Source organism: Colobus angolensis, unplaced genomic scaffold (genome assembly GCF_000951035.1).
Source record: "Colobus angolensis palliatus isolate OR3802 unplaced genomic scaffold, Cang.pa_1.0 Scaffold91, whole genome shotgun sequence".
NCBI classification, from domain to species: Eukaryota; Metazoa; Chordata; class Mammalia; order Primates; family Cercopithecidae; genus Colobus; species Colobus angolensis.
In genome coordinates, this window is record NW_012123043.1 from 3196878 (window position 1) to 3212015 (window position 15138).

At 36.4% G+C, this 15138-nt stretch overlaps 1 protein-coding gene across 1 annotated transcript in view; it reads right to left on the reverse strand.

The window, feature by feature from the left end:
• KIF14 (kinesin family member 14) overlaps positions 1-15138 on the reverse strand; it is a 67277-nt gene that overhangs the window by 18448 nt on the left and 33691 nt on the right. Inside the window, exons 19-22 of the mRNA XM_011931705.1 lie at positions 11022-11115; positions 10099-10228; positions 5663-5763; positions 241-335 (exon numbers count right to left, since the gene is read on the reverse strand). Of these exons, the coding sequence (XP_011787095.1) occupies positions 241-335; positions 5663-5763; positions 10099-10228; positions 11022-11115 (420 nt within the window). The remainder of the gene's footprint in view (positions 1-240; positions 336-5662; positions 5764-10098; positions 10229-11021; positions 11116-15138) is intronic.

Genomic DNA, 15138 nt, shown 5'->3' on the forward strand with positions numbered 1-15138 from the left:
AAGTAATGTTCTCATACATTTTGGAACAAACACATCTTCCACATTTGAATTAGTTATTCTACTAAAAGGTTTTGAAATAAATCACAGAGCACAGAATTTTTGAAGTGGAAAGGAATTTTACAGAGGAATCGGAAGCTTCCAGGAAATGAAATGATTTGCAAAAGGACAAGAAAAAATGTAATGGTAGAACAAGGACTTAATGCTTTTCTTGCCATACAGAAAATGTGAAGAAAAAAATACCTGATGAATGTGAAGAATGCAAATTCTTAATTGGGTGAACTTGTATGTCATGTAAACAACCAGAAATTCTTCTATTCTTCATCAAACTCCTGCTCCTGAAAAAAGACAAACCGTAAGATTAGCAGTTCTATACCACATGGAATAATATTATTAAGAATATTTATAAGTTCTCTAAAGAAAATGGACATTCATGTGTGTGTTTTTCATTAAAAATTTTCATCCAAGGAAAAATTCATTTGGTTAACTGAGCAAGAATTTTACTATTTACAGGCACTGTTCTAGGCAGATAGTTAATTAAACAGAATAAATATTTATTGAGCACTACTATTTGCAGGCTCTGGATATTGTGGTAAAATGTGGCAAACCTGGTTTCTGGGCTCACTAGGCTTAAAGTCCAGAACCAAAGAGATAAATTAGGCAAATAATGACAATAAAGTAATGAATGTGATGAAGGCATGGAGTGTTGTGGTAGACTCTATAAAAAAACTTGACCTGGCCCAAGAAGCCAGGGGGCCTCCTTGGAGCAGTGACCCTCAAGGATAAGTAAAACTTAGCCAAACAGAGGGCAGGCTTGGGAAACAGGGAATAGTGTCTCAGACACAAGCAACAGGAAGACTTGATAAATGAAAGCAGTGTACATGCAATGAACCAAATGAGGTTCAGAAGGACTGTGGCCTATGATGTAAGATACAGAGTACCAAGGGATGAGGCTGGGAGGTGCACAGGGGCCAGCTTGAGGTGGTCTTTGTATGTCAATAAAGCTTGGATTTTATCCTGAGCAAATTATCCAGGGAAGGATTTTATCTTATTTTTTTAAGTGGTCGAGTTGGGATTTATTTATTTTCTTTCAACTTTGATTTTAGGTTCAAGGGGTACACGTGCAGGTTTGTTACATGGATAAATTTCATGCTGTGGGGGTTTGGTCTACAGATAATTTTGTCACACAGGTAACAGGCATAATACCTGATGGTATTAAAGAGTTTTTCAGTCCTCACCTTCCTCCCACCCACCTCAAATAGGCCCCAGTGTCTATTATTCACTTCTTTGTATCCATGTGTACTCAATGTTTCAAGGAAAGATTTTAAACAGGGAAGTGATTTAGGTAAATAAACATGTAAGTAGGTATCTGCCACACTGTGTGCAAAGCATAATACCTGTGAAGTGCAGCCGTGGCACAAATGGAAGAAGTGTTTCTATCTCTAATTGTTCTTTTTGCTGACCACTTTTTCCTCAGCCTATAAAAATGCCCCAATTTCTGCTTTGAGTTTGCTTGGCTGCCTACTGTTTGCTTCTTGAAAATGGAGGCCACCCTTTCTGCTACTGGAGAAAGCAGCCTACCTCCATATTGCCATTCATCTATAAATTTTTTAAACCCAAATTCTAATTCCTGTGTCGATGAACTAACAGAGCAGTGATCTAGATCTAAATTTAGTGGATCCTTTTAAGTATTTTTTCCTAACACAACTCTGTACTACAGTTGGCCACTCAAAAATACTATTTGTTGAAATGATTATTAAGCCAAAGCATTCTATCACTAGTAGCCTAAACGTTTCAAATATAAAATTTTTGCTATGAACTCCTACAAGAACACAGAAATAGGACTGATAAAAGGAAAAGGAAATATCAATTCTTAAATATTAGTTTTTCTACTTAGCAGTGAAAAAAGTATATTATTACAGCAAGTCTAAACTAGGAAAACAATTATTCCTGCAACAATATCATAGTTAAACAATGTTTAAACCCAAGTAAAATGCTTGTCATATTACTTTCAAAGAGTTTTTACTTAACATCAGAGGGAAATTTACTTTTAACTGTCAACAGTATATATCAAAATTTATAGGCAGCCAAACCAGTCTATTTTATTGCAGAACGACTATGGCATATCATTGCCCAGTAGAAGTTCTATAATTAAGAATCTGTCAGTGTTTCCATTACCTGCAGGCATTCTCAGAGTTTGGAATTCTGTCATAAACATTCTTACAAGGCTGAAACTTCATATACAAGGTCTCAGACTAAGAACAATTCATTTTTTAAAAATATGATACTTTTAAATTATAGAAGTATCCAAAAATATCTCTGTGAAATGAAAACACCCAATTTGAAAATCTTAGAAAACGCTGAGATGTTTTGATTTTTGGTAACATTTTAAATTTCTGCTGATTCCCTAATTATTAACTTAAAAGTCAACAGAAAATATGATGTAAATTACCAAGATACAAGAGGCTAAAAGTTTTTTTTTTTTTTTTAGAGCCTAAATTTCTGCTGATTCCCTAATTAAAAACTTAAAAGTCAACAGAAAATATGATGTAAATTACCAAGATACAAGAGGCTAAAAGTTTTTTTTTTTTTTTTTAGAGCCACCACGCCGGGTCCCAGTAGGCTAAAAGTTTAATGCTCATTATTAATGGTTATATTGTGATTTACAATTCTAAATATACAAAGTTTAAATCTGTTTATAGCCGGGTGCAATGGCTCACACCTGTAATCCCAGCACTTTGGGAGGCCAAGGTGGGCGGATCACAAGGTCAGGAAATTGAGACCATCCTGGCTAACACAGTGAAACCCCGTCTCTACTAAAAATACAAGAATTAGCCGGGCGTGGTGGTGGGCGCCTGTAGTCCCAGCCACTCGGGAGGCTGAGGCAGGAGAATGGCATGAATCTGGGAGGCAGAGCTTGCAGTGAGCTGCAATCGCACCACTGCACTCCAGCCTGGACGACAGAGCGAGACTCCGTCTCAAAAAGAAAAGAAAAAAAAAAGCTGTTTATAATAAAAATAATACAAAACTAGTAATCCTAAAATCCAAAGATATTCATAAATCATTCTCTGATGAATTTATTGGTCTGGTTTAAATTTTTGGGTTACTCTAGGTTGGCTTAAATATCTCAAGCCCTATCTACTCAATTTCACCTAAGGACCATATTTAGCTTACTTCAGTGCCAGAAGCCAGCTCTTTCAAGTCCTCAAGACAAATCACTTGAAAATATTACCATCTGTTACTGGTACTGGACAGAAATCAGCTTCTCTGTATTCTAAGATTTAATCTTATTCAATATATATTAAGCATCCACTAATAATCACAGCTGCCATTTATTGAATGCCCACCCACTGTAATATGTGCTTTATATGCACTATCTCTAATCCTCATAACAACTCTGCAACATAACCATCATCAGTTCCATGTTGTCAATCATAGTGGTCATAGCAGAAATAGCAGAAGTAGCAGGAGCAGCAGCTGCTCTATACATAGGACCTCACTTAATCTTAATAATAAATCCCTGTAAAGTAGGTATATATTACTGTCTTCATTTTAGACGAGAAAATTGAAGGCTAGGGATGTAATGTCACTTGTACATGACCACACTGAGCATGGATTAGAACCCAGGACCCTGATATCAGAGCTTGTGACCTTTTTACTATGCTATATTGTAGGGGATACAGACATGTTCCCTACACTCAACGAGCTCATTTCTGTGTAAAAGATATGCTTTGTATTTCATTCAAGATAATGCTTACTATGTATTAGCAATTTCTTACCATAGCTTAGAGGTTATCATATGACCAATAAAGCAGAAATAATGGGGGAAAGCTGCTATAAAATTGTTTCATCTCTTTGAGGAAAATCATAAATGAGTTTAAAATAAGCCAAGTCAAAAACAATGCCATAGGCCTACAACGATTTAGAAACCCGAATGGATTCTGATCTGCAGCTGAAGGCAATGAAGTTTAAGAAAACAAAAAACAATTAGCTTAAACAGAAGGATGCTACTCTTTCATATACAATGGAGAGGTGATATGGCATAGCAGTTAAAATCAGGAGCTTTGGAGTCACCCAGACTTGGATTTGAGTACCGGCTATTCTATCAGCTCTGTGACTTTCGACAAGTCACTCAACCTCTCTAAATTCTCAGTTTCTTCATCGGTAAAATGAGGGTAATGACAGTATCTACTTCATAGGTTTGTAGTGTGTACTAGGTGAGATAAGGCTTAGTAAGCATTTAATAAATGCTCTTAGTAACAATGATGCTTCTGCTGACAGATAAATACTATTGACCCTTACATCCGAAAAATCTCCAGCTCCATCCACCAAAGTTCTAAACCCAAAGATACACCTGGATGTCCCCTGAGAATCTCAAATTCTTCATGTTCAAAATTAAACTCCTCTTAAACGCTCCATTTCAGGCAACATGACTTTCCTCTAGTCAGTCACCCAATTTAAAACCAGGAGTCATCCTAGCACCCTTCACACCTTCAGCCCCACAACCAGTCTCCTCTGCATTCTATTGATTCTGCATCCTGAATATGTATAAAACTCCACTTTCCTCTTCACTACATTTAAAATCCTTCTGTCTAGCCTCAGTTCAGGTTTTTGTCAACGGCTCCTGCCTCTACTTTCCTCAATTCCTGGTCTTTCAGGACAGGGGGTATTTTGTATTCATCTCTGCTTTCTCAGGGCATGGCAGACAGTAGTCATCAAAGAAATACTTGCTTAAAAACCAAACCAAACTAGGAGGCTAAATTGGCTCCAAGGCCTTTCCAAGATACCATTTTGCCTCTCTATAATCTAAGTATCTGAGGTCTATGCAGAACTAGTTTTTCCTTAAAAAGCATCTGTTATTCACCATGGAAGACTTTTATGTTTTGAGTTAATAAGCAACATTTGTCACATATAGAAGTTGTCTATCACCATGATTTATTCTTTTGTGGAGTTCATACTAGTTTACTGCATTTAAAATTCTGTACCTTACAAGAAAATATCATAGAATATACCAAGTTCTTGAGAAAGGGTAATTTATTTTTTTATTTTTTTATTTTTTTTTGAGACGGAGTCTTGCTCTGTCGCCCAGGCTAGAGTGCAGCAGAGCGATCTCGGCTCAGTGCAAGCTCTACCTCACGGTTTCACAGCATTCTCCTGCCTCAGCCTCCCATGTAGCTGGGAGTACAGGTGCCTGCCACCATGCCCGGCTAATTTTTGTATTTTTGATAGAGACCGGGTTTCACCACGTTAGCCAGGATGGTCTCAATCTCCTGACCTTGTGATCCACCCACCTCGGCCTCCCAAAGTGCTGGGATTACAGGCGTGAGCCACGGCACCCGGCCAGAGAAAGGGTAATTTAAAAGTAATTAAATACTGTTCATTTTTATGGAAAATTTAATTTATGCTACTCTAAGTTGCTCTTAAGACTTACATGATGAAACACTGAAAATCTGGTTTCTCTTCTGACTAATAAACAATTTAATGCCCTAACTGCTGTAATTTGACCAATAACATACTATTCCTCTTATAGTTCTGAGTTTCCTATCCAGACATCTATCATGACAATGGTTCTTTTAAAATAAGGAAATAATATATATGATATACAATTTACACACACGCGTGCGGGCACATAGAGCAAGAAAACCACTAACAAAAATGTCTTTACCTCCTTCTAGAAAGTGAAGAAACTGGTGCATCTGTAATGTCGGGTTCCCATTCATCTTCAGGATCACAAAAGACATCTTCATCTCTGTTACTACCATTACTCTAAGAAAAATATAATATATAGTTTCAGTTAATTTGGGGTGGAAAAAATGTTTAGTAACTAAGAAAAAAAAGATTAAATCCTTTGTTACATTTAAACTACAAAATTAGCAAGATTATATATTATCTGATAAGTCTAAAAAATCATTCCTGATCAAATTAACAATCAATCACACGATGATACGGATGATATTAAAAGACATCTACTTTTAATAAAAACAATAGAAATCATTAAATAATTCAGGAATAATAAACTTGAGATTTATAAGAATAGTAAAAACATAAACAATAAAATCCTCAGGAGAGACACAAAAGAATAATCTGACAAAGTTAAGATGTAGTCACTTCCTGGTTAAATATCTTGATCAGGATTATAGTCTATATTTTACATATTTAAAGTAATAACAATTACAGTTCTAGCAAAATGCTACATAGAACTTGATTCAGAAACAGTATAATTATACAGAAAAATAAGTAAAAAATTACAATGAATGGTTAAAAGTAGGAGGTAAGTTAAAGCTAGGTTAATTCAACCACTAGGTTTTAAAGTATATATCAAGGCAAGAATAATCAAATGACCTCCATGCTACTTTTGTTGTTCTAAAAACACAAGCAATTCATATTAATTGTAGAAAAGTTAGAAATTATTAATACATATAAACACAAAGAAAAAAATTAAAACCACTCATAAACCCATCATTTTCACATAAACATTGTCAATGCTTTGGTATGATTGCTTTCAGCCTTTTTGGATTTTCTATTATGAATATACTTCGCATTTATGACATAAACCCTACTTCTTCACAGTGTAAGAATTCTCTTTTTTTCTTTTGTAGGGAGAAGGCTGGTATAGAACTCCTGGGCTCAAGTGATCCTCTCATCTCAGCCTCCCAAAGTGCTGGGATTACAGGGCAACCTTGACCTTCCGGACTCAAGTAATCCTCTAACCTCAGCCTTCCAAGCAGCTGGGACTCCGGGCATGCACCACCACATCTGTCTAATTTTTAGATTTTTGGTAAAAGAGACAGGGTCGGCCGGGTGTGGTGGCTCATCTCTATAATTCCAGCATTCTGGGAGGCCGAGGCAGGCGGATCACCTGAGGTCAGGAGTTTGAGATCAGCATGGCCAACATGGTAAAATCCTGACTCTACTAAAAATACAAAAAAAAAAAAAAAATTAGCTGGGTATGGTGGCACGTAAGCCAGATACTCAGGAAGCCGAGGAACAAGAATTGCTTGAACTTGGGAGGCGAAGGTTGCAGTGAACCAAGATTGTGCCACTGCACTACAACCTGGGTGACAGAGCGAAACTCTGTCTCAAAACAAACAAACAAATAAGCAAACAAAACAAAAACTACGTTACCCAGGCTGTTCTTGAATTCCTGGGCTCAAGTAATCCTGCACCCTTGGCCTCCACCGTGCCCAACCCTGCTAACATTTCTTTTAGGATTTTTGTAGCTGTGTTCATATTAAGATTAGTTTGTAGGCCAGGCACAGTGGCTCATGCCTGTAATCCCAGCACTTTGGGAGGCTGAGGCGAGTGGATCACAATGTCAAGAGATTGAGACCATCCTGGCCAACATGGTGAAACCTCATCTCTGCTAAAAATCTAAAAATTAGCTGGGCATGGTGGTGCACAACTGTAGTTCCAGCTACTAGGAAGGCTGAAGCAGGAGGATCTCTTGAACCCGGGAGACAGAAGTTGCAGTGAGCTGAACTCGCGCCACTGCACTCCAGCCTGGCGATGGAGTGAGACTCCGTCTCAAAAACAAACAAACAAACAAAAAAGATTGGTTGGTAATTATCTTCTGAGTCATCTTTTCAGTTTTTGTGGTTTTTGTTTGTTTTGTTTTTAATCAGTTATTCTAGCATAAGATAAACTGTGACACTTTCTATTTATTGCTATGTTCTAGAATAGTTTAAACAGAATAAGATTTATCTTTTCTTTGGCAGTTTAAAAGAGCTTACCCATAAGAGTGTCTGAGACTAGCACCTTCTTTTCCTACACTTTTTTTTTTTTTTGAGGCCAGTTTGTTGACAAACGTTTCAAATTATTGCATGGTTATTCACCTATGAAGTCAAATTTCATAATTTATCTTTTTTCTAAAAAGTCTTTGTAGGAAATTGTCAAATTTATTAGCATAAAGTTTTATAGTAACATAATTTTTAAATGTTTTCTTTATGTTTACTTAAATGCCACTTCTCATTTCTAAAATCACATTTATCTTTTCAAAGAACAGGAGCTTATATTTATTAATTCCTAATTAATTAATTATTGCTTTTATCTCATAATGATTCCTTTCATTGCTTTCCTTTGTTTTATTTTGTTTTTATTTTCATTTTTCCATTAAACAATTGAAGTGTTAGGCTACAATTTGGCAGCATCCTCTAAGTTTTCCCATATGATAACTTCGTTACTATAATGATCTAAATAGTATATAGTTCCATATGGAGTTACATTATTTAAAGGTAGTATATTTTACAAATAGTAGCAATGCAACAATTTAATACATGCTGCAACTATTTTAGGGATAATTTTATGGATAATTAGATAATATGAACTTTAAACTTTAAATTCATACCTCTCACAAAACACCATAATAAATTCTATGTGATTCAAAGACGTGAACTTTTTTTTTAATTAAAAGAAAATGCAGGGGTTGTACAATGTTTAAGATCTCTGGAATAATGGATTCAAATTTACCAAATTAAAAATGCCTGTATAACAAAATGAAACCACCAAAAAATGATATAATTAGGGAAAAAAAGGGCATGATAAATATAAAGGCTTATCAAAATATGTAAAGAACTTTTGGAGCTATATTAATTTCCTACATTTCATTTCACAAAAAATTCAAAGAGCATGAACACACACTTTACCCATAAAGAAAAAACAGTGAAATCCCAAGTCCCTAGATTTACTAGTTATTAAAATACAGGTTGCGGCCGGACGCGGGGGCTCACGCCTGTAATCCCAGCACTTTGGGAGGCTGAGGTGGGCAGATCACGAGGTCAGGAGATCGAGACCATCCTGGCTAAGATAGTGAAACCCTGTCTCTACTAAAAATACAAAAAAAAAAAAAAAATTAGCCGGGCGTGGTGGCAGGTGCCTATAGTCCCAGCTACTTGGGAGACTGAGGCAGGAGAATGGCATGAACCCGGGAGGCAAGGCTCGTATTGAGCTGAGATTGCACCACTGCACTCCAGCCTGGGGGCAGAGTGAGACTGCGTCTCAAAAAAAAAACATACAGGTTGTGCACAATGGCTCATGCTTGTAATCCTAACACTTTGGGAGGCTAAGGTGAAAGGATTGCTTGAGGCCAGGAGTTCAAGACCAGCCTGGGCAACACAGCAAGACTCTGTCTCTATTAAAAAAAATAATAATAATAAGGCCAGGTGCAGTGGCTCATGCCTGTAATCCCAGCACTTTGGAAGGCCAAGGCGGGTGGATCACCTGAGGTCAGGAGTTCAAGACCAGCCTGGCCAACATGGCGAAACCCTGTCTCTATTAAAAAAATACAAAAATTAGCTGGGGCTGGTGGCAGGCATCTGTAATTCCAGCTATTCAGGAGGCTGTGGCAAAAGAATCGCTTGAACCTGGGAGGCAGAGGTTGTAGTGAGCTGAGATCTCACCATTGCACTATAGGCTATGTGACAAGAGCAAACTCCATTTCAATATATATATATATATATATTTTGAAATATATACACACACATATATATGTGTAAAATGCAAACTGGTAGCATTGGTAAATGGCAATATTTCTGGCAAGCAATTTGTCGGTGAGCATCAGAGTATAATAAAAAGTTCATATTTTTAGTTTCATTTTGGAAAATAAAATATGAGAAAATAAGATATTAAAAACTACTATGTACAGAGATTTTTTAGTTGTGACCATAACAGGCAGCAGGCAGCTGGAAGCACTCAAAGCACAGCAACGGAGAAATGTAAATATGCAAAAAGGTACATTAGGCTTAGGAAGATCATTTCAAACGATGTAATATGATTTATGTCTATCAAATTTCTTCTTTCCTTAAGCTTAAATGTAAAATTTTTTAAATATACAATTATGACAATAGATTCCACTATTAAATTTCTGTATTGTACCTATAACTGTATTAAAACAATCCAATAAAACTCCATTTAAATGTAAAAATAAATATATATAATTGTTAATACTGGTTGGTTTAGGTAATTGACAGATTGCCTTTTGTTTTCCAAATTTTCTATACAGAGAATATGTCACTTTTATATATATACTTCACCAAAAGCAGGTATTTGAACTTTTATACTTTTTTATTTTAAAAAGTTTATAGAGATTTTAATAATATTCCAAACCTCATAAAGTTCTTTCATTGCTGCAAGTTTAGATTCAAACTTTTCCAGACTCCAGAATGTTGAGATTCCTAGTTTCAGGTTACGAACCCGAATAGAAGTGTCAGAACTACTTTTATCTGCTACATCATGTCTGAAATAAAAACAAACAAAAAAAGCTTATCATGAAACATACATACCCATTTATACTAAGTTTTCTGGGGTAGATAATTTCCCTAAAAATTCCATCCACTGATTAAGTCTTTCCACAGTTAAGTATTTTTACTATAGTAATAATCATGTAAGTATATAACATATAAAAATAACATAAAAATTTTTAAAAGTCAAAAATTTCTAATAAGGTATGTTCCTTTTGAACAATGAAATACTGATACATTTTCAACTCAAAAGAAAATTAGCAAATTACTAAAACAACTAACATTATTTTATTTATAAATACACTAGTATGTTAATTGTTGAAATCTCTCTTACTCCAGAATGACCTCTGAAACAGTAAAGTCTCACTGTGGATTCTGATACCAGCTCTTTCCTACAGCTGTAGAATGGACTTTAGAGAAACTAAATGATAGCCGGGCACCGTGGGTCACGCCTATAATCCCAGCACTTTGGTAGGCCAAGGCAGGTGGATCACGAGGTCAGGAGTTTGAGACCAGCCTGGCCAACATGGTGAAATCCCATCTCTACCAAATACAAAAATTAGCTGGGTGTGGTGGCACACGCCTGTAATCCCAGCTACTCGGGAGGCTGAGGCAGGAGAACTGCTTGAACCCAGGAGGTGGAGGTTGCAGTGAGCCCAGATTGTGCCACTGCACTCCAGCCTGGGCAACAGAGCAAGACTCTGTCTCAGAAAAAAAAAAGAGAGAAACTAAATGATATAAAGGCCAACTTGTTTAAAACATTTATAATCAGGATAATTAATTACTTACCTGCCAAAAACATAGTATGTTTTCAATTTGCTGCTGATAGCATTGGCTTCCTGAATCATCATTGAGAGTTTCATAGAGCTCCAAGTTGTCTGCACTAATACAAAGCACACAGAAAAGATTCAAAATACATACATGGGCACTAACATATATCATTAAGCAAAACAATTCCTAAAAAAAATTACTGATTGTAAATTAATGGTTTTAACTCTATATTGCGGAAGGATACTGATATTTGAGTAATTTAGTGAAATAAAACATTTTTCCTGTAAAATGAGGTCTTTTGTCTGTGGAAAGATTTAAGAAAATTGAAGTTGATGTAAAAAAGATAAGCTAAAGACAATGCTTTACTTTCTAATATCTAGAAAATAATTTTTTTTCTAATGTCTTTTTTATTTCTTCCTCATTTCTAAATTCTTTCAAATATTGGGTATTCTATAGCCTTACTTATACAGAAACATATCCTTTTGTATTTTGTCTAAAAATTAAAAAATATATATGTGTGTGTGTATGTCAAGACATTAAAATAAAAACGGAAAATAATTTAGTGCATAATTTCACTTTCTTTTTTTTTTTTTTTTTTTGAGTCAGGGTCTCACTCTGTTGTCCTGGCTATAGTACAGTGGCTGGATCATGGCTCACTGCAACCTTGACCTCCCCAGGCTCAAGTGATCCTCCCATCTCAGCCTTCCAAGTAACTGGAACTACAAGTGCATGCCACCACACCCAGCTAACTTTTATATTTTGTAGAGATGGGGTTTCGCCATGTTGCTCAGGCTGGTCTTTGAACTCCTGGGCTTAAGCAATCTGCCTGCCTTAGCCTTCCAAAGTGCTGGGATTACAGGCATGAGCCACCACACCCAGCTCCTAATTTGGATTTAAGATTCGGACTAGGCACAGTAGTTCATGTCTATAATCCCTACATTTTGGGAGGCTGAGGCAGGAGGATCACTTGAAGACCAGAATTTCAAGGCCTGCCTGGGCAATATAGTGACACCCTATCTCTAGAAAATAAAATAAATTAGCCAGGCAAGGTAGCATGCACCTGTAGTCCTACCTACTGGGGAGCCTGAGACAAGAGGATCACTAGAGCCCAGGAGTTTGAGGTTGTAGTGAGCTATGATGGCACCCTGCACCCCAGCCTGTGTGACAGAGCAAGACTTTGTCTCAAAAAAAAAAAAAAAAGATTTTACCATGAATATTTTCTATATTGTTCAGGCAAACTTATAACCAATACTCTACTAAAAATAGCTTTTTGGAAGGATAAACTCATTATTCACAAGAATTAAAAAATCAAGTAATCATTGTAAGGCACTATCTAGACCCTCAGAAGAAAAAAAGTATTTATTTCTGGCAATAGACACAAAGAGTATTGGCTGGGTGAAGTGGCTCACACCTATAATCCCAGCATTTTGGAAGACCAAGGCAGGTGGATCACCTGAGGTCAGGAGTTTGAAACTAGCCTGGCCAACATGGTGAAACACTGTTTCTACTAAAAATACAAAAATTAGCCAGGCGTGGTGGTACATGCCTGTAGTCTCAGCTACTCGGGAGGTTGAGGCAGGAGAATTGTTTGAACCCGGGAGGCAGAGGTTGCACTGAGCTGAGATTGTGCTACTGCACTCCAATGCACTCCAGCCTGGGGGACAGAACAAGACTCTGTCTCAGGAAAAAAAAAAAAAAAAAAAAAAGAGTGTTAATATTTTAAAAGTTATTTTAAAGAAGTTATAGAAAGTATACAACATACCTACCAAGTATTCTTGCTAAAAAACTGAACCTGAATTTGATAGGCCTGTAGATCTAACTACCACTTTCTAGGGAACACTGGAACAGAGAAGCCTGTTAAGCAATACCAGGGAGACACAATCAGCAAAATCCAGAATCCAAAAAACCTCTACAGGACAAATCATCTGATTTCTTCAACAAATTATTAGATGAAAGAGAAGAGTGAATTTACAGATTAAAACTTAAATGGCACATCTACCAAACACAATGTGTAGATCATATTGGTATCCTGATTCAAACAAATCAAGTTTTTTTTAAAAAGGATGAAACAATCCAGGAAATATGAATATGGAGTAAATATGTGATGTGTAAGAAATTATTATTAATATAGTTATCATGGCAATACTTTAAAAAGTGACAGAGAAAGAGAGAGAGGGAGAGCAAAAAGAGAATCCTTATCTAATTTAGAGATACACAGTGAAGTGCGTACACCTTAAATGATATGATGTCTGGGATTTGCTTCAAAATAGTCCAGGAAAGCAGTGAGTTTGAGGATAGTGGCAACAAGATTGAACATGTGTTGATAATCATTGAAGTTGGATAAATATATAAAGGCTTACTGCAGCAATCTCTACTTTTACAGTTTAAAATTTTCCATAATAAAAAAAATTATATTAAAAATGTGCTGTGTTTTACACAGAAATGTACCCAAAAAAAGTGCAATCAAAAGTCTCCCAGGACTTGGCTAGGCATGGTGGCTGACACCTGTAATCCCAGCACTTTGGGAAGCCAAGGCAGGCAGATCATCTGAGGTCAGAAGTTTGAGACCAGCCTGGCCAACATGGTGAAACCCTGTCTTTACTAAAAATACAAAAATTAGCTGGGCACGGTGATTCATGCCTGTAATCCCTGCTACTCAGAAGCTGAGGCAGGAGAATCGCTTGAGCCTGGGAGGCAGAGGGTGCAGTGAGCAGAGATCACACCACTGCATTCCAGCCTGGGCAAAATCCCAGCACTTTGGGAGGCTAAGGTGGGCGGACCATGAGGTAAGGAGGTAGAGACCATCCTGGTCAACATGGTGAAACCCCGTCTCTACTAAAAATACAAAAACTGGACTCCCAGCTACTTCGGAGGCTGAGGCAGGAGAATCGCTTCAACCTGGGAGGTGGACGTTGCAATGAGCCGAGATTGCGCCACCATACTCCAGCCAGCCAACAGAGCAAGACTCTGTCTCAAAAACAAAAAGGTCTCACAGGACTTAATGGCTTCACTGGTGAAATCTACCAAACAATTAAAGAAGAATTAATGCTAATCCTTCTCAAACTCTTCCAAAAAGCTGAAGAGGAACATTTCCCATTCCTTTTGCAAGGCCAGCATTACCCTGATACAAAAGACAGACAAAGACACTACAAGAAAAGAAAACTACAGGCCAATATCCCTGATGAACATAGATCCAAAAACCTTCAATAAAATACTAGCAAACCAAATTCAACAGCACATTAAAAGCACACCATGATCAAGTGGGGTTTATCACTGGGATGCAAGGATGGTTTAACATATACAAATCAATAAATGTGATATATCACATTAACAGAATAAGGATAAAAATCATATGATCATTTCAATAGGTGCAAAAAAGCATTTGACAAACTACAACATCCTTTTATGATACTGTCAACGAATTAGATATAGAAGAATGTACCTCAACATAATAAAAGCTATATATGACAAGCCCACACCTAACATCTTCAATGGCAAATAGCTGAAAGCTTTTCCTTTAAGATCAGGCACATGATAAGGATGCCTACTCTCACCACTTCTATTCAATATAGTGCTGCAAGTCCTAACAAAACCAGTTGGGTAAGAAAAAGAAATAAAAGATATCCAAACTGAGACGGAAGAAGTAAATTGTTTGTTTACAGATGACATGATCTTATATATTAGAAAACTTTAACACCACCAAAAGTGAAATAAGCCAGACATAGAAAGATAAATACTATATGATCTCACTTATATGTGGAATCTAAAAATGTTGAACTCATAGGCACAGAGAGTAGAATGATGGTTACCAGGAAATATAGGATAGGGGAATGGGAAGATGTTTGTCAAAGGGTACAAAGTGTCAGTTATACAGGATCAATACACTCTGGAGGTCTAATGTACAGAAATTGCCTAGAATTAATAATATGATATTATATATTTGAAATAAGAGAGTATATCCTAAGTGTCCTCATGACAAAAAAAAAAAAAAAAAAAACTAGGTGAGATGATAAATATGTTAACTAGCTTGATTATGGTAGTCATTTTGCAATATATGTAAAAACATCACGTTGTACATCTTAAATACACATAATTTTTATTTGTTAATTACACCTCAGTAAAGCTAGAAAAAAAA